The sequence below is a fragment of the Sciurus carolinensis genome, chromosome 3 (assembly GCF_902686445.1).
Source record: "Sciurus carolinensis chromosome 3, mSciCar1.2, whole genome shotgun sequence".
NCBI lineage: Eukaryota > Metazoa > Chordata > Mammalia > Rodentia > Sciuridae > Sciurus > Sciurus carolinensis.
This window is the reverse complement of record NC_062215.1, coordinates 176,125,445-176,149,147: the sequence shown is the minus strand read 5'-3', so window position 1 is coordinate 176,149,147 and position 23,703 is coordinate 176,125,445. Positions and strand designations below refer to the sequence as shown.

Here is a 23,703-nt window from a genome sequence, read left to right as displayed (position 1 = left end):
GCCTCCAGCCTGTCCTTTCTTAGTGGGCTGGGTCCCTCTTGTGGCCCACCTTCTGGCCCACAACAGCATCCTTGCCTGTGAGTGCAGGGTCTCCCCTCCTGCCTGTCCCTCTCCCCATCTTTGTGTCTGTCCCTCTCTGTCCTCTCTTCTTAGCTTCCTCTCTCCCTGCGACCTCTGCCCTGGTGTCTGCCTCAGTCTCTCTCAGACACCCCTCCCTTTCTCTCTGTCTGTGAACTTCCAGCTCTTCCTGTCTCCCCACTCCCTGCCTCTGTGTCCCTTACAGGTCTCCTTCCCAGATCATTCTGGAACTCCCCCAGCACTCCCTGGCCCTTCCTAGGGCTCAGTCCTCCCAAAGCTTCCTCTTCTCTGCAGCTCTTCCCGGCCTTGCTGGGGTGGAGGGAGCACATTTCTCCCTGTCCTGGTCTAATATCTTAATGCAAGGCCATTACTCACCCGGAGTCCCGGCAGGGCAGGCCGCTCCCCTCCTCGTTTGTCATCCAGGGTGAAGCCTCCTCACTGTTCCTCGGGGATCAGATTAAGGGACTGACAGGCTGCATGAGCAAATTTCGCTGCCAGCCCTGCCTCCTCACTCCTCCTGCCTCAGATCCCCAGGCTCTGGGTCCTAGAACTGTGGCCCAGGAGGAGGCTTCAGGTCTTTGAGTAGAGGAGGCCTGAGACCCTCAGAGTCCTATTTCTGCCTCTGCTTCTCCTCAAGTACCTGGCAAAGGGTGAGGGGTACAGGTGGCCTTTGTCCTGAGAGAGGGAAGAGAAAAGGAACTGGGTCCACAGTGATCTGAACCCCTGGAGGTTAAAAATAGGACAGCACACACCCTTGATGGTCTTTAGAGCCTGTTCACAGCCCTGTATTCACTTACTCAATCCTTGCAACAACCCTGTTAAACAGATCTTATTACTATCCCCACTTTACAGAGGCTCAGAGAGACTAAGTGACTTGTCCAGGGCCACACAACTAGTGAAGTCTGTATGCTTTGTATCTTTGTTAATTTTTCAGTGCTATTTGTGGGAGAGAGACTAGTGTGTCCTCATTTATTGAAGTGTCCACCCAGCTCTTGAGCCCTCTGGCATGGCTCTGTGCCCCACTATGGTCCTGCCCTCCCTTGCTCTTGTTTCCTTAAGAAGGATGCACTCAGCGGTCTGAAGAGCAGGTGTGATGGTAGCAAGTTTGAGGGAAGCAGGAATATGAGGCTCCTGGTCTGCCCTGTCCTGCCCTTCAGCCCCACTGTGGGACCGCATCCTCCACGAGGGCTCTTGGTTTGCACGGACACTCACCATCACCACATCTCCTGGAACCCAGGATCTGGATTCCATGGGAAGGTCAGGAAAGAGGCTGGGGAACCCAGCCTTCCTGTTGCTACTTGGACACCAACTCTGCACTCACTACAGCAGCCTGGTTCCCATAGTAACCGCCAGCTTGCTGTCTCCTAGAAACTAAGTGGTCCTCAGAGGGGGAGGCAGAATAGCTGACTTAGCCAGAGCACTTGGGTTCCAATCCCCATTATGACGAGTCCTAGCTGTGAGGTTTTTGGCAAGTCACTTAACCTCTTTGGACCTCTGCTTTCCCATCTGTGAAATGGGGATGAAACTGTTCCAGGATTAAGTATTTAGGGCAGACTTGACAATCTGAAACAGTGAAGGGTCACACCAAGGTGTGGAATGAATCAGAGATGGCCGGTGGGTCACTAGTGGGTCCTGGTGGGAGCAGAGGAAGGTGAAGCATGGGTTCAGAATGGGACCCTTGGTGTGGGTGAGTCTCCTCAATACCAAGGACCCCAGCTTGCCCATCTGGCAGGGCCACCTGGACTCTGGCCCTTCAGAACACCACAGTCTTCAATGTGTTGCTTTCCAACTAGGCGCCAGAGCCGAAGCCGGCGGAAGGGAATCCCATTCCTGCAGCCCCCGTCCTTCAGACAGCTGGGACAAATGCCAAGGTGTCCCGGACCTGCTCTCAGCGGGGTCGGAATTAGCAGCTTTATGGGTTTCTCAGCACGGTTACTGGGGGGAGGATCGAAGCGGGGAAGGGGGTCAGCCACCAGCGGAAGGTGCAGAAGGGCGGGGGACCGCTTGAGCACCCGGACAGGGGCACGGCGAGGGCCGGAGCGTTCCCCCAGCCGGTCCGCAGGGGTCTGATCCGCAGCCAGCGCCCCCGCTCCACAGTGCGGTGCCGGGTGCCGGGCCCAGGTGCTCCTCGGGCTGGGGGAAGGAAGGCTGAGCGGGACGCTGACCTATATTCAGGGAGGCCAGTCTCCCTCCGCAGCCGAGGTGGGTCCCCGCGCCGCCCGCCCTGCCCCCGCCCGGGAGCCCGCGCCGAGGTCGCTGCGGCAGCGCGGGCCGCCTGATTCAATTAACTAATTCCCGACAAGACAGATGTGCAATTCCCCGTCGCCTGCCATTAGGCGGAGATGGAGCACCTCGCGGGCGGGGACCCGAGAGCGGCCGGGGCGGAGCGGTGACGTCACGGCCCCGCTGCTGACGCCACCGCGCGGAGCCAGGTGTTCTGCAGCGACCTGGCCAGCCCCGCGGTCTGCGGCGAGTGAGTGCGCGCCTCCTGCGCACACCTGGGTCTCTGGGCCTCGAGGCTCTCCGGCGAGTCCACGGTGGGCTCACGTCGCCTGACTCCCGGGATGCGACCTCCCGCTTCTCCCCCGCCCCCCGCGGCCCTTCCCTTCTCCGCTTCTCTGAATTCGCTCTCCTCCCTCCCCCGCGCCATCCCCGTGTCTCACTTTGGTAGTGCCTCCGGTGGGCGTGTGCACGGTGAGGCCACTCACGTACCCAGGCGTGCACACACGTATGCACACAGGGCCTGCCCGCGCACAAGCTGCATGCCAGGAGGAGCATACTTCTGACATGCACATAGTGGTGCCCAGGGACACGCACACGCACACGCACACACACACGCCATAGGTCTAGCCAGACCAGACCCCCTTGGGACCACTCAGCCTTAGAGATGCTCAAAGCAGCTCAGCCGCTTCTCAGGCAGTTTCCCAAGGAGCGTTGGAACAGTTAGAGCCAGGGTTGGGGAAGGGGCAGGAGAGGGGGAAGGGAAGCCTTGTCAAGGACACCAGCAAGGGAAAGGGGAAAAAAAATGAAGTGGGAGAAATAAAATCAAAAGGCTTTTAAGGCTGCTCTCCCCAAGTAGCTGATGTCTTGGCTGAGATTGCCGGCAATGAAATATTATGCTCTCTGATCGCTTAATGCACCCGGCCTGCAGCCCCCTCCCCCTGCCCCCCGCAGTGCCTCCCCTCCCCCTGCTGCCCCCCCTTCCTCCCAGGCAAATCTGCCTCCTTGCTCTTGGAAGGACCCAGGATGGAATGCACGGCTGGCATTGGGAAGCCACAGCCATCTGGGGACCCACTCACAGCCGCGGCAGGAGGAGAGAGCCCAGCTTGGGACTGGAACCCCTGCCCGCTCTTGGTGGTGGTGGTGCTGGGGCTCTCTCCCTTCTGAGATGCTGGCTTTGGGGCTCCTGCTCAGGAGGGAAGGGAAATGGAGACCCCAGTGTGGTTGATGGGGACCCCTGTTCTTGGAGTCCGGGAGTGAGGGTGGGGCACTTGGAGACTGTTGAATAGGTGGGTGGGTGAGGGAGTGGGTGTCCTGGCCTTATTTTTAGCCTTTGGCTAAAAACTGAGCCCAGTAATTGTTACAGGCCTGGCTTTGCCAGGGCTCACATTCCAACTCCAACCACTTCCTGGCTCTGTGACCTTGAGCAAGCTCTGGGCCTCAAGTGCCCAAGTTTCCACACCAGGAAGGCTGGAGCAAATAAATAGAAGCGGCCTCATAGGGTTATAGGAGGATTAAAAGAGAAAATATATGCAAAGTGCTTAGCACAGGAGGTGCCCATAAGTGGGGCTAATTATCTCTGTAATCTCCCCAATGGCTCCACCCCCTTGCCTGGACTAGGAGGGACAGCCGGGAGCTGACAGAGAGGTGGGGTGCCTGCAGCTCCTTCTCCTTCCCAGCCCCCTCAAGCTCTCCCATGGTGGCCTCCACACCCCACCCCTCCCCCAGGCAACTGCTCACTCTGTGCGCCTTTCTGTCAGGGCCGCCAAATTGGCCAAATCTCCGTAATGCTAAAAAATTGGTCCATTAGCTGGCGGGGAACATTGACAGGAGGGGAGAGCCGTGAGTATGGCCGCCACAGATGCCAGGGCGGGGGAGGGGGTCTCCAGGACTCCCTGGGGGATCTGAGCCCTGTGTGTGTGTTGGGTGTGACCCCAAGTTGTATGCTCAATGTGCCCTGGGAGCTTTCCTGCATCACCTCCTGTAAGCCCCACAGTGCCCTGAGGGGCTGGCCCTGTTATGATTCTGTGTTACTGATCAGAACAATGAGGCTCAGAGGTAATAAGAAGCTCCAGCAAGTTTGCTCAGCCTGGTCTGAAATTCCACTGGCCTCCAGGGGGTCTCTTCTCAGATCCTGCCTATTCCTGAACACACCGAACACTCCAAAGTCTGCTTTGCTCTGGCCCTGCCTCTAGGCCCTGCCCCTAGGGAGTTGCACTGCACTGGGGTAGCTGGTGTGGGGAATTCATCTTGCTAGGATCACCCATGCTCAGTTGTTCATCCACAGGGAGAAATGGTAGTTGTGGGGAGGAGCCAGTAGGTGCCTGGATGAGAGAGGGGAGGGAGCTGGGGGAGGGGAGGTGGCCCAAACTTCATACTGGGCTGCTCAGCAATTCCCTCTCACCCTCCCTCTCACCCTCCCTCCCTTCCTGGATATACTCACTTCTGCACTGTCCACTAATCTTCTACAGTCATGTGGACCCATCCTTAGGTGAACACCTGCTAATGGGACCCCCAGTCATCCCCCAGAGTCCCATCTTCCACTCCAGTACCCCCATCGGATGTCAGGCAGGATGGTAGGAACCAGGCCCTGAGAATGTGGCTGCCCTCTTGAATCCTCCTAAGTGAACTCTGCATCAAGGTCAATGACCTGGGTTGGGGCTGGGGGGAGGGGAAGCTGAAGGAGTGAGGCCGGCAGGTTGGGGAAACAGCCTTCTCTCTTGGCCAAATTCTATCCTGTGTCCTGAGACATTACCAAGACCCTAGTTAGGCTGCTGTATGCCCTCTGATCTAACTGTCTATTATAAATTGCATGATAGCATCCCCCCAAATTCACATGTTGAAACCCATTTCCCTGCCATGATGATGTGTCCATGGGTCCTTCAGGAGGTAATTAGGTCATGAGAAGGGACTCCATGTGGTAGAATTTGTGCCTTTATAAGAAGAGACATGAAAGAGTTTGTTTCCTCTCTGTTTTCCATCACATGAGGACACAAAAGAAGACAGCCATCTGCAAACCAGGAAGAGGGCCCTGACCAGAAACTGACCATGCCAGCTCCCTGGACTCAGACCTCCAGCTTCCAAAACTGAACGCAATAAATGCCCCCAGTCTACTGTGTTTTTACAGCAGTCCCACCTAAGATGACATTTATCCTCAACCTGGCTACCATCCACAAGAAGTGAAGGATTCTGCTCAGAGCCAGCTAGGAAACGAGAAGACACTGGGGGGTATGGGGCAGTTGGCCTCGGTGGGGATGGAGACAGAACTAGCATTCAGCTTCTCAAGTCGTAATGGCTCCTTCTGACCATTCCCCTTCTGCAGCTCTGGCAAAGCCCAGCCAGAGGGGTGGCTGGGGCAGGACTGCCAACTACCAGCAGGTGACAAGGTGGCTGGCTGCTCAGAAGATGGCTGGGTGGAGGGCCTGCCTTCATCACTGCTGCTCCCGAGGAGTGCCAGCGCCCTCTCCCCACGTCCCTTCTCCCTCTCCTTCTGGCCTGGTCCCCCAGCCCTTTGGATGATGTGCAGTACGGATGACTTTGGGTCTGGGATCCAGCAGTTTAGGTTCAACTCCTGCCTCCATCACCGGCTGGCTGTGACTTTGGGTAAGTCCCTTTGTGTCAGCTTTGGTTTGCTCACCTGTGAAACGGGCAGGTAATAAGAGCGCCAACCTTTTGGATATTGTGGTTTAATAAGACAGCGCCAGGTACAGCCTGAGCCTGAGGACAGTCTGGTGACAGTGACAAGGATGATGATGGCGGCAATGACAGGACAGTTATGACACTGCTGATGATCCTAGTGGTGATGATGGCGGCAATGACGGGGGTGAAGACGATGATGATCCATGAGGTGCTGGTGACGATGGCACTGTGGTTGAGAACAGGATGGTGACAGGGATGGCGTGCTGTCATTCAGGCCTCAACAAAGGACGAGAACAAGGCAGAGATGAGGCAGGGTAAGAGCGGAGGTGCCGCCTGGCAGGACTTGAGCCTGCCCTCCCGGTGAGGCCCAGCCTTGGTTAGCCCAGCTCTCACCAGCCCAGGAGGAGACAGGGGACCCTCTCTTCTGGCCTGAGTTTGAGTATGTCGTTCTGGGGGTCTGACTATGGCGGGTGTGAGCCCTGCTCTCCTGCCCAGGGCCCGTCAGCAGGTGAGCATGGGTCTAGAGGGGCAGCTGTGGCTGTTACCTGGTAGCAGACCTGTGCAGGGGCCCAAGGCGGTGGCCCTTTTCACCCTTCCCATGGGGCTCTGAGGAGGGGCAGGCTAGCGCTGTGGAATGCTGGGAGGCTCCGCAGGAGGGGACAGGTAAGTGGACTGGATGGCAGAGCTTCTGAGTTTGGTGCTGGCCGAGTTCAAATCCAGTCTCACTGCTGACCAGTCAGGAGTCTTGGCTGTTTCTCAGTTTCTCTGAGTCTCAGCTTTATGGCTGTCCTAACACCTGGGATAATGATGGTATCTACCTGGGAGTAATGTTTTGCTTTGTTTGCAAATTGGGCAGTCAGTAAAACACCTGCACCTCGGAGGCCTGGGAGAATATGTGGCTGACTTCATTATCATGGCCTTTGTTGGCTATGGTGGCTGCACAGCCCTCCGCCAGGTTCACACTCAGGATGCTCAGGATGCTCAGGGGCTGGGCCCAGGGCCAGATGGGGGCTCTTGGCCGGTGGGCTGGGTTCAGTGCTCCACCTCTCTGACCCCTCATGTGCCAGGCACCCCGCTCTCCATTGCCTCCCCTCCTGGCTTCCCCCTGCGCCCTCTCCACAGGCTGGCGAGGGCTCTGACGTGTGAAATAAAAAAGGATTTTAATTACCTCTCAGCAAAACAGCAATTAGAGAGAATCGCAGCACAACAGCGGCCCCTCCTCCCTTCCCCCGCCAGGCCCGCCTTCTGCCCTCTCTCTGATCCCCACCCTGGTGCTGGAGCTGGATATCAGAGGGGTCCTCCAGTCCAGTTTAGGCTCCCTATCCCTGTGCCCTAGTGGTCTGCGCTGGGGATGGGGGCAGAGCGGGACAAGGGGCTGTACCTGGAAAGCCCCTGAAGGGTGAGTGTTGGTTGTGTAAGTGGGGTCTCCTGGTGCCTACGCCTCGGGGCGTACCAGTACCCCATCTCTTTGAGGTTCATGTGGGCACCACAGGGCTGTGCAGCCATTGTGGGTGCCCAGTCCAGGCTGTGTTCCTGTGCACGCCCAGCACGTGTGAACACTGTGTGTGCAAGCCTGTCAGCAGCCTGGGGCGGTGTGACCGGCAGGACGAGCCACTGCACTGGGCGGCCGGTGCGTTTTCCCCAACAGGCTTTTAAAATAATTGCCTGTGACCCTGAGCTGTAGCTCTCTGTCCACTGGCCACTCCCACCCAGGGCCCTGCTGCCAAGGTCAAGTCTCTGTCCATCTGCAGAGCCCTGGTGCTGCACTGGGGAGGGGGTCGAGGTGGGTGGGGCGTGGTGTCCCCACAGGTCGCCTGAGGCTGGGGGCGGCTGGTGGTGGGTGGCTGATTGAAGCGGTAATTGCAGGCAGCAGGCCCTGGCTAATGCATGTTATGATTAAGCCCCATTACTGAGGGAGGCAGCTCAAGCGTGGGGTGGGGGCGGGAGTGGGGAGGCTGGCTGTGGGGGCTGACTGACAGCCTTTCTCCTGGGGAGGGGAGCAGGTGGCCACTGCCACCTCTGAGCGCCCCGCTGAGCAGGGAGAGCCAGCCCTAGTGGTGGAAGAGGTATACCTCATAGACACACATGCCCACCATGGGCCAAGGTCTGCAAGCCCCCACTTATTGGTTGAGGGTTCCAGCCTGCTGGAGGTAGCAGCAATTTCCTGGCCATTAATTTTGGGGTTTCTGTGTCTATGAAGCCTGCTAGCCTCAAAGCTGGGGACATTGTCATTGGGTTGCAGATGTTAGACTGGCTATACTTGGACAGCTGACATTACAGACTGGTCCCACCCCACCTTGTCAGGTGGCACAGATGCCACCCAGGGTCCCCACATGCCAACTGGCCTTAGGGGGACAGATCAACTCACTGGCCCTTTGCAACATGGGCCCAGAGTTCTCCATGGAAACAGACCTTAGCATCCTGAGGCCCAGAGTGGTTACATGACTTTCCTAAGAACACACAGCAAGGGCTAGATGATCCCCTGTGTCACCCTAGTGTTTCAGCTTGACTATTTGCCTTTGTGGCTTTGTGAAAGTCTCTCAGCCTCTCAGGGCCTCAGTTGTATCCTCTGCAAAATGGGAGAAATAGTAGCACCCTCCTAGGATTGCTGTGAGGACTGAGTGAGATAACTTTGCCTGGCCTGGGTCAGTACCGGTGTCCTCAGCATTGGCTTTGCTCTTTGACCCATATTCTTTGGTAGGCAGGATCCTAAGATGTCCCCAAGATTCTCGGCCATTGGTGCACACATGTGCTTCTCCCCATTGTTCACTCAGGCACAGATCTGGAGTGGCGGGCGGCGGGTGGGAGTGCGTGCCTATAACGAGCGCAGCTCTGGTTAACAGTCGGCAAAAACAAACACCTAGTTCTACAAATGCAAGGAACTGAATTCTGCCACAACCAGTGAGGACCCCGAGCTCTAGCCCTGGCTGACACCTTGATTTCACCCAGTAAAACCCTGAGCAGAGAATCTAGCCAGGCTGAGCCTGGACTGGCATCCTGCCACCTGTCCTCAAGTGTGACCTACTAGCCACACCCAGAGCATGTCTGTGGGAGCACCTGGCTAAGCACCCTCTCGGTCCAGGCCCTGGCAGGTGCTGTGGGCAGAGGTGTTCACGGTGGTGCACTGAGGCTGCAGGCCCCCTAACTCCACGCTCTTGGCCCCTCAGCCCATAGCAACAGTGCCCCCCAAAAGCATGTGTGTGCAAGCACAGCTTCGAAGGAGGCCACACCCCGGGCCCGGCCTCAGCGGTTTCCCGAGCCCCTCTGTCTCTGTCCGCTCCTCTGCAGCCCTGCTTTCTCTCCTACAAGGGACAATTAGTGGCTCAGCTTTAATTAGCTAACGATCCCCTTCAGTTCCAATCACTTGAAATGATGATGGAGTGCTGGGGGAGGGGACCTCAGACCCAGGGACCCCACAAGCCAAGAAAGAATCAGCTCCCATTGCCCTCTCTGCCTGGCCCAAGCCCACCCCTCCCCCAGGCGAGCAGTGGGCCACGGTGGCCCTGACAGGAAGGAGTGCCAGGCTTTGAGTTCCCCGGTCCCAGATCGCCCAGCCTCCACTACCTTATTTCCATCTTGCACAGGAGCCAAGCTGCCTCCCTTCCTCTCCAACAAATGTGAGCCCAAGGGGCCTGGTCATCAGAGCTAGAGGACCGCAGGCCCTGGCCTCTCCAACACCCCTTCCTTCCTGTCTCCCGTCATCACCCAGCCTTGGTTCTGTCATCCTGGCCCACCCCCTGACTCCTACCTGTGCCACAGCTTTGCTGAGCAGGAAAGATGGAGCAAGGGCAAACTCTGTTTCCAACAGAGCCAAGGAAGAGAGGCCACTATCACAGACGGTGTCAGGTGGAGACAAATATAGTACAGGCCGTACCCAGAGCCACAGGTAGAAAATGGTTGGGCAACTTCAGACAGGGAGATCCAGGAAGGGCCCCTGGAAGTAGAAACATCTGTAAAGGAGACCAAGGTCCAGCTGCAGGACAAGAGTCCTCCTGCGGTCTCTGGGCAAAGCCCACCTTGACACCTGCCCCATTCCCAGACTTAGCACTCCAACGCTTCCTGGGTCTGAGGTCATGGCTGGGCCCTGGCTCTGAGCTGCCTTTGCTTGGGCCTCAGAGTGCCCTGCCTAGCTCACAGTGTCCCTGGGACTCTGATTGCAGCAGATATGGGTGCAGTTCTTGGCTTCCATACTTATTAGCTGGGTGGATCTGGGTGACTTTTTTCCCCTTCTCTGGGTCTGTTTCTTCCTTTGGAAACTGAGTCAATAGCAGGGCCCCCTGTGGGCTCAGTGTGGATGAGCAGGTGGAGGCTCAGCCCGGGTCACAGCATGTGGGGGCTGCTCTACACATCGCTGTGGTGTGTCTGCCTGCCATGGTGCCCTCTACACATCCCTCCTCAGGAAGAAAGGCCCTCTCGCTGCCCCCCAGCTGGGGAACTGCACAGTAGAGCCCACAGGGGGATCCTGGGCTGAACTAAAGGAGGGACACAGGGCTGGGGATAAGGACCTCCAGGGAGGGGGCAGCTTGACAAAGGCCAGAGGAGGAGCACTCAATGGGGAGAGGGAACTCAGGTTGGACCAGACCAAGGCGGCATACAGTCATGGTTCTCAGAGGGTGTGGGGGCTTCACTAGATGTGCAGGTTGGAGGTGGGAACCGGATGGACAGGCGAGGACACCCCCTTCCCCAGCAACGAAGGGAGAACTAGGGCCAGAGCTGGAGACAGGGGAGGGGTGGGAAGGAGAAAGTAGTGAGAAGTCTTTCCAAGCGGCTCCTGGGAGAAATCACAGATGGGTGGGGCTGGGCAGGTGGTGCTGCAGGTGCTGGAAGCGCAGGTGGGACCTGGGGCCTGGGTGGTGGGAACCTTCCTCCATGGAGGCAGCCCGCTGCCAGGGTGGAGGAGGCTCAGCAGCCAGGGAGGGTGGGCAGGTCTCCAGGATGAGGTCTTTGGGACTGGAGACCTCAGGTGGGGGACCCAGCCTAAGGGTCCCACAGCTGAGGATGGTGACTGAGAAGATTTCTGTGTAGGTCAGGCACTGCTGAGACAAGATCCTCAAGACATAGGGCCATGTGGGGAGCAAGACCCTAAACTAAACCATGCACCCCACAGTGTCCTCCTTAATAATAGTAAATAAAGTAAAGAGATGCTGAGTTGATCACTGAGCTTACCCTGGCTGGGGGGGTTTAGGGGCAGGTGAAAGAGCACCTGGGCATTTGTCCATACACATTCCGAGGTGTATGGCACAAATCTTTTGAAACAAGAATGTATTTAAATATTCCTTGCATAAAATAAAACACTGGTGTAGAGATGGGGAGGTGGCCATGGAGAGCTGAGGGTGCTGGTGGGGAGCAGCAGGGAGGGCGTGGGGGAGGGGGAAGCAGCCCCTCTGTGGGCCAACAGGTCACAGGGCAAAGGAGAGCTGTGTGTAGGATGCCAGAGCCTGGGCAGGTGGGGGGAGGGGTGCTGTGCCCTGGTGCTCTGGAAGATTCCTCACACAGGGCTCTCCATGGGCCGATCATAGTGGTCATCTGAGTTTACCAGATGTCTCCTCCATGCTGGGCTCTCAAAGGGACTCGGTGCCTCAGAAGCAGGAAGAACAAGAGAGGGCCCAGGGGAAAACTTTGCACAGTACAGTGGGTCTCAGGAAAAGCAATACCCAGTCCATGGAGGCAACGCCGGACCAGATGGGGGAGGCAAGCAATTGGCCGGCAGAAGAGGTGATGGAGGATGGGTGTTCCCGGTAGCTGGCATGGCAAGTGCTAAGGTCCTGAGGTACAGGAGAGCCAGCTGTATTCTGGGAAATGAAAATAGATCACAGTTACAAAGGGAAAGGGGAGACTGGTGAGGAACACGGACTGCAAGGGCAGAAAAGGTCAGCGGAGAGGCACTGCCTCATGGCCACATTACTGTGAGTGAACAACTCAGTCCTGAGGGATGAGAAGGGGCTTCTGACAGCTAGGGGTCAGTAGGGAGGCCATCCAGACTGGAGGGAGCAGAGCAAGGGCTTAGGGCCTAGCAGAGGAGCTCAGCTGGGGGGGTCTGGAGAGGGTGGAGGAGCCGGCTTTCCTCTGTCTCTGTCACCTCAGTCACTGGGGAGAGTAATTGAGTAATTTCATTTCTCAAAAATCCATTGTGCAGACGGACATGGTGGCACAGGCCTGTAATCCCAATTAATTGGGAGGATGAGGCAGGAGGATCATTTGTGCCCAGAAGTTCAAGGTCAGTCTAGGCAACACAGTAAGACCTGTTTCAAAAATAAAATCAGTAAGTAAAATCAAAATATTTAAAAATATCCATTCTGTGCTGTGAAGGCTAGATGGGATAATCTCTGGGAGGCCAGGCAGTGAGGGCCAGGAAGTTTGGGGAGGTACTGGGTCAGGTGAGGAGGCCCAGGACTCTGAAATCAAGTGGAGTGCAGGGTCTGGCCACCCTCCCCCAGGAGACTCCACTTGGGTCTCAAGTAGGACTGATGGGCACTCCTCGCCCCAAATGCTCATGGCAAGAGGGCGGTGGAGGTGTGTGGGCATGTGGGCCCCCCAGCACCTGCTGCGGCACACACCTTCCCAAGAAGAGCCTGGGGCAGAATCATGTGACTGCCCTGCGGCTCCAGCCTTCCTCGGCCCCTCCCTGCCACCGGCCACTTGGGAGACTCATTTCATTTCTCAAATTAAAAATCCATTTTGTGCTGTGAATAATAGATGGATGAGCCCAGGGAGGCTGGGCAGAGGGCAGGAAGCTGGTCCAGAAGCACCACTGTGGGACAGGATGGAGACTGAGGCTAAGTCCACAGCCCTGCTCCAACCTGATGTGGGGGGCTGGGGTTCCATCCAGAGATAAACCCAGAGCAAAGCAGAGCAGAGCTGGGTCTGATCACGGCAGGCCCAGAGCGGCTGGCCTGGCATTGGCCTGGCATTGGCCTGGCCAGAGTAAGGCACATGGCACCTCACTAGGTAAATGTTCAATAGATGAGTCCTTACTGGGAACACTGTTGTCCCCAGGGCCCCAGCAGAGCCACTGAGATCTGCCCTTGGTCAGGGAGAAGGCTGAGGGCTGGCTCCTGTCCCCTCCCCTCTTTCCCTTATACCCCAGGTCTTCTCTCTTCAAGGCAGCTCTCCTCTCGCTGCCCACCCCTCCCCCACAAGCTGCGCATCCAGTTGCCTCCTCCAAGCTTTGCTGGGCTTTGCTGGGCACTTGCTCATCAGTCATGGGGTCACCTTGGCATTTAGGGAGGAGCCCTGGAAACCTCAAAGAGAGCTGGAGGAGCTGGGGTCAGACCCTGGCGCCTGCCACTTATGAAATGTCCCACCTTCCATTTCTGAGAAGGGGCAGGAGGAGGAGGGTCTCAGGCCCCTCCTCATGGGCAGGTTGTGTAGGGATGGCCTGGGTCAAGTGGCCAGAGGGCCTGATTGCTGCCTTCAGGGATGCGGCTGGCAGGGGAGCCCCATGCACTGGGCATGGGAAATGAGATGCTGAACCGAGCCAGCAGGTCGCCTGGCTGGGAGTTTTGAGGCCATGAATGGATCAATGGCAGCTGAGTGTGGGAGCAGCATGGCCTGAAGGGGGTCCAATAGCTGACCTGAGAGGGAAGAGAGAGTGGCCGAAGACCTGGGTCCCCGTTCTTCCGTAGCTGAAGCAGGAGAGTCCCTGAAGAAGAGTGTTTGCCTCCATGCCTAGCTGTCGGAGGACAGTGGCTCCCTGAGACAATATTCATTTTTATATTTCTTGGAAATTTCACGGCATTCATTTCTGGGAAAATAAAAGCTGTCATTGCTGGAGAAATGATACCAATCAGGGTCTGAAAAGGCTGGAAAATTATCTTCCTGGAGACGGAATGTTGAGGGGAAAATGCAGATTAAAAGCACAAAGAGCCACTCGGCCACCGCCCTGCCCTCCCCTCCCCCTCCCGGAATCACCACATTTGCGTAATTCCATCTCTCCTCAGTGGAATTAATTGGACCTGAGAATATGTGGGTCGGAGGAGGACCCTGGGATAGCAGAGTACGCAGAGCGGGGGCTTAGAGATGGGGAGATCGACAGACAGGACAGGTAGAAGAGAGGCAGAGGTGGCCACTCTGGGCAAAGGGCCCAGGAGCTGGCTGATGAGCAACCCCAGAGGGTGACAGGATAGTGGCCCAGTCCCTGCAGTCTCCGCCTTATGATTTTCATCAGTTGGGGCTCCATGGCTGGTCCTGCAGACTGGGGTCTTAAGACCTGGGAGTGCTGGTGCTTTGTGGGGTCCCTTGCTAGGGGCGCTGGGTGGAGAAAGGGTGGGTAGGGTGGGGCAGAGAAAGCAGACTCCAGAAGCAGAATCAGTCATCCCAGAAGTCCTAAGTTCTGTGTCCCATGTGGGCCTGTCCTGTGAGGTCAGGGGTGAGGCAGGCAGAAGTGGGCTCTGCTCTGGGGCAGGAGGAGGGTCTAAATGAAAAAAGGAAGTTCAACTGGAGGGATGGGTGGGTGAGTTCAGAGTCCTGCCTGCACTGCCTGTCCAGGTACCGGTCTTGAAGCCCAGGCCTGTGTGAGACCTGGAGCTGTTGGGCAGAGGGGGCAGGTTCCCTCTCTCCTGGCAGCAGAGAGGCCTCCCTCATTCCTCTCTACTTGGCGCAGGGACTTCCTGGACGGTGGTACAGGACCAGCCAGGGTTGGGGAGGCACAAATTCTTCTTGTGTCAGCCCCCAGTGGGGCATGGTGAAGGGAGTGTCTATCCAGAACCCCAGACGTGGGCTGACCATAGGCAGAGGTTAAAAGGAGGACAAGGAAGCTGTGATATTGAAGGCCAGTTCCACACCGGCCGCTGGGCGGGCAGATACGGGCTCTCCATCCGCGCCTCCCAACAGTCCTTAGGAGGAGTCTTCCCTGGGCTGAGCTCCAGTCCTTTGGGCTCATCTGGGACGGCCCACGCGCCTCCCGATCTCCAGTCCCTTTCCAACAGGCCCATAGGAGGCTACGAGTGGAAGCACGACATCAAAAGGGGACCTCTGTATCAGGAGCAGTAGCTGCGCTCATTCCTCCAGTGACAGCTGGACCCGAAGTCCCCGAAGCTGGTGCACGACCCTCGGGAGCATTTTTCCGCGGCCGCTGTCCCCACCTCCGCTTTGCAGCGGAGCTGACAGGTAGCCAGGAGGGAAGCAGGAAGAAGGAGGGGGCGCGGGGGGCGGGCGAAGGAGGGTGGAGCAGCCGGCGCGCCCCCTCCCTCGGGGCCGGCGGGCGGCGCGGCGCGGCGCAGCGGCCTCGGAGCGGAGGCAGAGGAGGCGGCGGGCGCACGGAAAGAGCGGACGCCCGCCTTGCTCGGCTCGGGCTCAGGCCCGGGCTCCGGCTCGACCCGCTCTGTCCAAGCCGGACCTGGGCGCGCACCCGCCGGGTAAGTGGCGCTCGAGTCTGCTGCCTTCAGGACCACGATCGCAGCCACCTCCAGCCACCGTGGCCGCGGCGCCGATCCTCCGGCTTTGTCTGCGTGCTCCCGGCTCTGACTCCAGCTGCGACTGCGGCTGCGACTCCAGGGCTCAGCTCCTGGGCTCCGCGAACTGCGCCGCGCCGCGCAGGAGACTCCCAGCCCAGGGCTCGGGACGCGCTGGGCTATCTCGCTAAGCGCGGGGGGTGAAACTTCGCCCAAGTTTGGGTTCTGGGGAGAACCTGTTGAAGCCGGGAGTAGCCCGGGCGGGGACGGAGGCAGAGGCTGGAACCAGTCTCGGGTTCTCCGCTTAGACCGACGGGTTGAGGGATGTCTACGACCCTGGGCTGGAGGGCGCTGACGCTTGGGGAAGGGGCTCCTTAGCATTGGGGCCACTGAGTCGATGGAGCCAGAGACCGTACTAGGAAAGATATGGAGGACTTCTTCCAGGACAAAGTTAGGTTCTTTCGTGTCTTTTGAGCTTCGCTGTGCAGTGCCAAGAGCTGAAGGTGGATACGTGGTCTGCATAGTCGCGCCAGTCACCGTACCTCCTTCTACAGCCTCTGCTCTTTCCCCCTCCCCCACCTGGCCTTGGCTGGAGCAGGTCTTGGACAAGAAAGGCAAAAAGAAATCGCCTGTCAGTGAAGGCCTACTACGTGCAAGGCCCTGTGCCCTCCTGCTTTCTTTCAGGAGTTTCCCGAACCTGCAGCGGGCATGTGTGTGCAGGAGGAGGGGAGACCGGTTAAAGACTCCACTGTGCGTGCGAGAGGTGGTGGTCACACTAAGCCTTCCTCTTCCCTCCTTCCCCGGGTGGTGGAGAGAGGGCAGGCTTTAGGCCGCGGTTGGGGAACCCAGGTGATCTCCGGCCAACAGACATAGGCCTCCGCCCTTCCTCGCCATTGACGTGGGCCCCAAGCGGCTGCAGAGCCACTCTGAGCTGTCTCTGTCTTTCCCGCAGTTGAGGCCGGGGCCATGCGGACGTCCGCGAGGAGGCCGACCACTGGGCTCATGGTGTAACCCCAAGACGCGTCCAGGGGGTAAGCGGGGACCAGCTCGGCACCATGGAGGCCCCCTATTCGATGACAGCACACTACGACGAGTTCCAAGAGGTCAAGTACGTGAGTCGGTGTGGTGCTGGAGGCTCGCGCGGAGCGTCGCTGCCCCCCGGTTTCCCGCTGGGCGCAGGGCGTGGAGCATCCGGGGCCCGCGCCGGGCTGCCGCGCTGGAACCGGCGCGAGGTGTGTCTCCTGTCGGGGCTGGTGTTCGCTGCGGGTCTCTGCGCCATCCTGGCCGCCATGCTGGCGCTCAAGTACTTGGGCCCGGGCGCGGCAAGCGGCGGAGCGTGTCCCGAGGGCTGCCCCGAGCGCAAGGCCTTCGCGCGCGCTGCCCGATTCCTGGCCGCCAACCTGGACGCCAGCATCGACCCGTGCCAGGACTTCTACTCGTTCGCGTGCGGTGGATGGCTGCGGCGCCACGCCATCCCCGACGACAAGCTCACCTATGGCACCATCGCCGCCATCGGCGAGCAAAACGAGGAGCGGCTGCGGCGACTGCTGGCGCGACCCTCTGGGGGCCCCGGCGGCGCGGCGCAGCGCAAGGTGCGCGCCTTCTTCCGCTCGTGCCTCGACATGCGTGAGATCGAGCGGCTCGGGCCGCGGCCCATGCTAGAGGTCATCGAGGACTGCGGGGGCTGGGACCTGGGCGGTGCGGCCGAGCGCCCGGGGCCCGCGGCCCGCTGGGACCTCAACCGGCTGCTGTACAAGGCGCAGGGCGTGTACAGCGCCGCGGCGCTCTTCTCTCTCACGGTCAGCCTGGACGACAGGAATTCCTCGCGCTACGTCATCCGCGTGAGTGCGTCCCCGGGCCGCGCTGGCTGCGGGAGACCCGGGAAGCCGCGTGCGGCATGAGGTACCGGGTGGCCTGGAGGCCGGTGCCGCCCTGGAGCAGAGCGGCGAGGAACCGGGCGCGTGGGCAGAGCGCAGGAGGAGGGCGCGAATAATTTCCCCTGAGTAATTGCGGCGTTTACCGGAGCCGCGGGAATCGCAATTTCAGGCCCTCTGAAAGGCGGGGATAGCGCAAGGAGGGAGGGACCTTGGCCTAGGATAACTGTACTGGGCTGCCTGGGGCTGCCCAGGAAGTTCCCCGGGCCCTGCCTCCCACTGAGGGGTCCTTCCAGTGGCCGCTCAGCAGGGCAAAGCAAAGACTAGGAGAGAGAGGAGGGTTGAGAGGTGGGTTGCGCCTGGCGCCCCCTGGCTGGCATGGGGATTGGACCAGCTTTGGTGCTGGGTGGGAGGAATTCCAGTCTTTGTGCCCCTGGGGCTTGTGGCAGTGGATGTCTGGCAAGTTCTCTCAAGGCGTTTGGGTGGAAATTCAGTTTGTTTGGGAAATGTGGCATGTCTCCCTCTGCAGATTGACCAGGATGGGCTCACGCTGCCAGAGAGAACTCTATACCTAGCTCAGGACGAGGAGAGTGAGAAGGTGCCTGGGCATGGGATGGGGCTGCGGAAGGCTGGGGTCCCTCTGGTCCTGGGTCTGGGCTGGGCCTGTCCCCAGCTTGAGGAGGCCCCTGTCCTGGTGCAGATCCTGGCTGCATACAGGGTATTCATGGAGCGTTTGCTCAGCCTGTTGGGGGCGGATGCTGTGGAGCAGAAGGCCCAGGAGATCCTGCAGCTGGAGCAGCGGCTGGCCAATGTGAGCAGCAAGGCTGGGGGCTGCTGGGGGCGGGGAGGGAGCATGGCAGGGCCGGGCCAACTCTGGTCTCCACCCCAGATCACTGTGTCTGAGTATGATGACCTCCGGCGGGATGTCAGCAATACGTACCACAAGGTGACCCTGGGGCAGCTACAGAAGATCACCCCCCATGTGAGTGGCCCAGACTGGTGAGCAGGGGTGGATCTGTGTGGCCACTCTTCCTAAGGAAAGAAAGAGCGCGTTCTGTGGACCTCGACTCCCTGGTCTTCTCGTCGCCTCTCCTTGAACCCGCCTCCCTCAGCTCTGTGGTCCCCACCTCTGCCCACAGCTGCGGTGGAAGTGGCTGCTGGACCAGATCTTCCAGGAGGACTTCTCAGAGGATGAGGAGGTGGTGTTGCTGGCCACAGACTACATGCAGCAGGTGTCCCAGCTCATCCGCTCCACACCACACAGGTGGGGCTGCACAAGGCCCACGGGGCTGTACCCCAGTTCCCCATCCTCCATCCTGGCTGCCTCCCTGCAGCCTGGGTCCACCCCGACCTGCACCTGCACCTGTGTGGGAAGCCACTGGGGAGGCAGGTGGGGAGCAGCAGAGCAGGAGTGCAGGTCCTGGGTTCAGGTGCTGCGCTCCCCTCCCTGTGAGCCTGGGCAGGCTGGGAGCTTGCTGAGCTGCAGGCCTCACCTGGGGATGCCGGGGCTGGGGATGCAGATGCCTCCCAGGGACGGTGTGGCTGCAGTTCTGCTGGCCCAGGGCCAGCTTGGGGACAGTCTCCTGGTCTCTGGCCTCCCTGGGGAGGAAGACAGGCCCATCAAGGCCCCGCTGCAGCAGACAGTGAGTCCTGAGTGCCCAGGTCCCACCCCAAGGGAAGTCAGTGCTGGCTGTGACCCCTCAGGGTCGGGACTGGTCAGCAGCAGGAGTGTGTCCTGCCGTGAGACTGGGGCCTGTTGCCCCAGCTTCTTGGGACCCTTCAGGCTGAGGCCCTGCTTTCCAGGATTGATCCCTCAGCCCTTCTTGGAGGGCAGGGTGGAGACCAGGTCCAGCCCCTGAGTGGGCACAGGTGGTTGCCTGGGGTGGCCCACCTGCCTGTGTGTCTGGACACCCCTGTTTTATCTGTCCTCCAGGATCCTGCACAACTACCTGGTGTGGCGTGTGGTGGTGGTCCTGAGTGAGCATCTGTCCCCACCGTTCCGTGAGGCCCTGCATGAGCTAGCCCGAGAGATGGAGGGCAGTGACAAGCCCCAGGAGCTGGCCCGAGTCTGCCTGGGCCAGGCCAACCGCCACTTTGGCATGGCACTTGGTGCTCTCTTTGTACACGAGCACTTCTCAGCAGCCAGCAAAGCCAAGGTCAGGCTGCCGTGGGTTCGGGGTGGGCATCCATGTGCTGCTGGGTGTGGAGGATGGGAGCCATATACATCTCCCTCTACCTGGGGCCCCAGGGTCAGCTTAGGGCTCAGTCCTGACACTCCAGACTGCTCCTCATCAAGGGTCCTTCCCCAAGGCACCCACATGCTCTCTCAACCACAGGTGCCTCCCTCTGCCAAGCCTCTGCCCACCTATCTCAGTCGTGCAAAGGAGGCTTGGCCTTAAGAATGTATGGGATTTTTCTGGGGCAGTTTCCCTATTCTGGGCTGGGAACTTATTGTCAGCGTGCAAGGTGTGGATCCCCACCTCCGAGGTCTTTCCTTGATGCTCAGTATTGCACCCTGAGCTTAGGAAGTGGCACTGAATCACAGGAACACTCTGGGTGCCAGATGCTGGGACCAGATCTGAAGCCTCGTGGTCCTTGAAACCCACAGGTGCAGCAACTGGTGGAAGACATCAAGTATATCTTGGGCCAGCGCCTGGAGGAGCTGGACTGGATGGATGCCCAGACCAAGGCTGCTGCTCGGGCCAAGGTAAGGTGGAACCTCAATCCCAGTTGTTGGTTCCCACAAGCATTTTTTAGTGTCTAAGGGTGCCAGATGCTTAGGATAACAAGAGAGATCAAAAGAGATAAAGATACCTTTGTAGAATCAACATCGACTGGCTGGTTCTGCCCGACCTTGATCCCCTTACCTGGGCTGACCTAGAGCTTCCTCCCCTGGCAGTGAGGGGGCTGTCTCCTGATCAGGAAGGCCCTGGTCCTTCCTGACCTGCCTTCTCACTTGCAGCTCCAGTACATGATGGTGATGGTCGGCTACCCAGACTTCCTGCTCAAACCAGAGGCTGTGGACAAGGAGTATGAGGTGGGTTCCACTCCCCCTGTGGTGCCCAGCCTGACCAGGCATGCTTCCCCAGGCCCTTTGCCCAGACACCTGGGAAGCCCACCACCAGACACAGAGAAAGCATCATTACTCCTCAGCTGGTGGGCTGGCCCTGATCCTGCCCGCCTTGCAGTTTGAGGTGCATGAGAAGACCTACTTCAAGAACATCTTGAACAGCATCCGCTTCAGCATCCAGCTCTCTGTCAAGAAGATTCGACAGGAGGTGGACAAGTCCACGTGGGTGCCTGGACCCAAGCCCCGGTTCAAGGAGGGTTGGGTTGAGGGAGCAGTAGGCTTCTTCCCAAGGCTAGGAGCTAGTGGAGCAAATTGCCTCAGCTCCATGCCGGGTGGGGAGGGCAAAGACCTGTGCAAGCATGGTGTCGGGCCAACAGGGGTGGCCCCGTCCAGAGACGACCCAGAGGTTTCGCAGTTGGAAATCAACTGTGGTGGGGTCCTTAGGACATGGAGGAGGCCAGGATGTGAAGGGCAGTAGGGGTTGTGCTGCACCCCACGCCCCCGCTGACTGCAGCCTCCTTCCACAGGTGGCTGCTGCCCCCACAGGCACTCAATGCCTACTACCTACCCAACAAGAACCAGATGGGTAAGGGGGTATGTCCCCACCAGGCGGCGGGGCCTAAACGTGGGTGTCTCCCACTGACCTCAGCCTCCCCTTAGTGTTCCCGGCAGGAATCCTGCAGCCCACACTGTATGACCCCGACTTTCCACAGTGAGTAGGGAAGCTCCCCTGGATGTGACTGATGGGCTGGGCCTGCTCGTAGGACTTTTGTGCAGATTTGGGGTTCGGGTCTTGACTGCTACAGAACTGGGTTGGGTCATAGCAACTGTTGTTTTCTGTTTGTTTGTTTAAAATGCCTAGGTGCCCCCTCACCTATTTTAGGCTTGTTTAGGTGTTTCAAAGGTGGTGGGACCCTAGTGATAAGAAGGCCACCCTCCACATAGGGGCCTTAGCTTCCCTCCGTATCCCTCCAAGGCTCCTATGGTCCCTCCAGCTTTGTTAGATGTTATTTCCTACAAGGCAACTGGACAGGTTTGAACCCTTTCCTGGCTCATGAGGATGATTAGTGCCCAGGATCTTGCAGATGCCTCTTTAGCTTCCTTGGCCACCTCCCTCGCTGGCCAGGGATCTCCAGGGGCCTGTGCAGCAGTATAGGCTCTTAGAAGGCAGGCGAGAGCTGGGCCTGACCCTGCTGCTGTGGCCCAGGTCTCTGAACTACGGGGGCATCGGCACCATCATCGGGCACGAGCTGACCCATGGCTATGATGACTGGGGTGAGGCCTGGTGGGGCTTGGGGCAGAGGGAGGGCAGGCAGTGGGGGTGGGGGCGATGGGTCAATGGGGCTATCAGGTGAATGAAGGAGGGGCTCTGGGGTAAGGATCGGTGCTGCTTGGCCACTGTCCACAGGGGGTCAGTATGACCGCTCAGGGAACCTGCTGCACTGGTGGACTGAGGCCTCCTACAGCCGCTTCCTGCGCAAGGCTGAGTGCATTGTTCGCCTCTATGACAACTTCACCGTCTACAATCAGCGGGTGAGGCCCACACCCTGCCCCTCATGCCCCAGCTCTGCTGGGCATGGACTGGGCACAGACACACTCATGTGCACATGTCCAGATCTGTGCCCAGGCCCCTGCACACACTTGGGGTTCCCATGCACAAGCACACAAGAAGCTGGGAGTTCACACCCCATGGCACATGCGGGGCTGGGGCAGGAGGAAGGCTTTTCTCCAAGTCTGTGGGAGAGGGAAGGAGAAGGTAGGCTGGGGTTAGGGCCAGGGCTCCGAATAGCAGGCCTGGGCGGCTGGCAGGCTCCAAGCAGCCCCCTGCCTCTTCCGTTCTGGCAGGTGAATGGGAAGCACACGCTTGGGGAGAACATCGCAGACATGGGTGGCCTCAAGCTGGCCTACTATGTGAGCCACCCTGCCCGTCCTTCATCCCTGCTGGTAGATGGCGGAAATTGATGAGGACCCTGGGTGGCCACCCTCCTTGCCCACCTTGCTGAGCTCCAGCCTGGGCTGGGGTGAAGGAGTCATGGTCGGGCCTTTACTGGGAGAGCAGAGGGCTACCTGGAGGGGGTGGCTCTGGTCAGCCTGCCCTGCTGCTGACCACAGAGCATAGTGGGTGACACGCAGAGCTGGGGAGGGCGGGGCTGGCTTTCCACGGGCCTGGCACCCCTGGGAGGAGGGCGTGGGTGGAGGGTGGAGAACGGTGCCCAGGGAAGCTGGGACTAGCAGCTCCACGCTCTGCACCCTCAGGCCTACCAGAAGTGGGTGCGGGAGCACGGCCCAGAGCACCCGCTGCACCGGCTCAAGTACACACACGACCAGCTCTTCTTCATTGCCTTTGCCCAGGTGGGCGGGGGGCAGCACCGGACTGGGGCTGGGGAGGGACACAGCATCCAGGCTCTGCCTCAGCCCTGCCTGACCCAGGCCTGGCATGGTCAGCCCTGTGGGTCCAGTGGTCTCCTCACAAGTGCCCTCGAGGTGATGGCCCTGTGGGCTCTGGTGGGGCCCAGCCTGGCGTGGGGTGGGCAATAGACACCCAGCTTCAACTCCCCCTTCTCCCCTCTGCTCCCTCTGTGGCCTAGAACTGGTGCATCAAGCGACGGTCTCAGTCCATCTACCTGCAGGTGCTGACTGACAAGCATGCACCTGAGCACTACAGGTATGCCCACCTGCCTGCCTGGTTGGGAGCAGCGGGCAGGAAGGGACAGAAGTCAATCCCAGCAGCTGGGGTAGAGCAGCCGCTGGGATCCTCACTGGCTGCGTCTCCCCCAACCCCAGGGTGCTGGGCAGTGTGTCCCAGTTTGAGGAGTTTGGCCGGGCCTTCCACTGTCCCAAGGACTCACCCATGAACCCTGCTCACAAGTGCTCTGTGTGGTGAGCCCGGCTGCTGCCCGCCTGCCTGCACGCCCCCCTGCCCCGCACGAATTGCCTCCTGCCAGCTGCCAGGACAGGCTTGTGCCCCATGTGGCCCTGCCGCTGGCCCACGCACCTTCCCAGCCCCTTCAGGACTGGACCCCTGGGCCCCGTAGTCCAGTTGGAGCAGGTGTGGGGTGAGCTCCAGGGCACATGGCAGGGAGACACTGAAGTCCCAGACTTGGCTGTACGGAGCCAGACCGCTGGCCAGGTCGGATTGTTCAGGCCCCACCTCTGCTGTGTTCTTGCTGAGAAGTCTGGTCAATAAAGCTGCTATACTCTTGCTGTGGCCTCGTCAAGAGCCCTCAGAGCAAGTGAGGCTGGAGAGGCCCCTTTGGGAGGAGATTCAGTCCTATAGGATAGCCAGGACCCCAGAGGTCCCTTCTGGTTGCCCTGGCGTGGCTGCCTCTGTTCCACCTCCCCAGGCAATTTTGTCCTCCACCAACCACTGATTCCTCCCTAGCCAGGCCTCCCTTGCCCACACCCTGCCTGGGTCTTCCTGCACTGCTCT

At 59.4% G+C, this 23,703-nt stretch overlaps 1 protein-coding gene across 1 annotated transcript; it reads left to right on the top strand.

Annotated features, from left to right (window-relative positions):
* Positions 1 to 15,180: 15,180 nt before the first annotated feature.
* On the top strand, positions 15,181 to 23,435 carry LOC124980402 (endothelin-converting enzyme-like 1). The gene is made up of 18 exons (XM_047545920.1): positions 15,181 to 15,293; positions 16,282 to 17,170; positions 17,733 to 17,801; positions 17,904 to 18,014; positions 18,093 to 18,185; positions 18,343 to 18,467; positions 19,137 to 19,359; positions 19,812 to 19,910; positions 20,166 to 20,240; positions 20,392 to 20,495; positions 20,801 to 20,859; positions 20,934 to 20,985; positions 21,481 to 21,548; positions 21,682 to 21,806; positions 22,119 to 22,184; positions 22,530 to 22,625; positions 22,862 to 22,938; positions 23,058 to 23,435. The coding sequence occupies exons 2-18, from the start codon at positions 16,385 to 16,387 to the stop codon at positions 23,155 to 23,157; spliced, it is 2,328 nt and encodes a 775-aa protein (XP_047401876.1). The 5' UTR covers positions 15,181 to 15,293; positions 16,282 to 16,384; the 3' UTR covers positions 23,158 to 23,435.
* The last annotated feature ends 268 nt before the right edge of the window (positions 23,436 to 23,703 follow it).

Excerpts from the sequence above, each read along its gene's own strand:
- LOC124980402 (XM_047545920.1), top strand. The coding sequence starts at position 16,385 with ATGGAGGCCCCCTATTCGATGACAGCACACTACGACGAGTTCCAAGAG. Across the intron at positions 20,986-21,480 it reads TATGACCCCGACTTTCCACA|GTCTCTGAACTACGGGGGCA; the intron begins GTGAGTAGGGAA and ends GCTGTGGCCCAG. Across the intron at positions 22,185-22,529 it reads GCCTCAAGCTGGCCTACTAT|GCCTACCAGAAGTGGGTGCG; the intron begins GTGAGCCACCCT and ends CTGCACCCTCAG.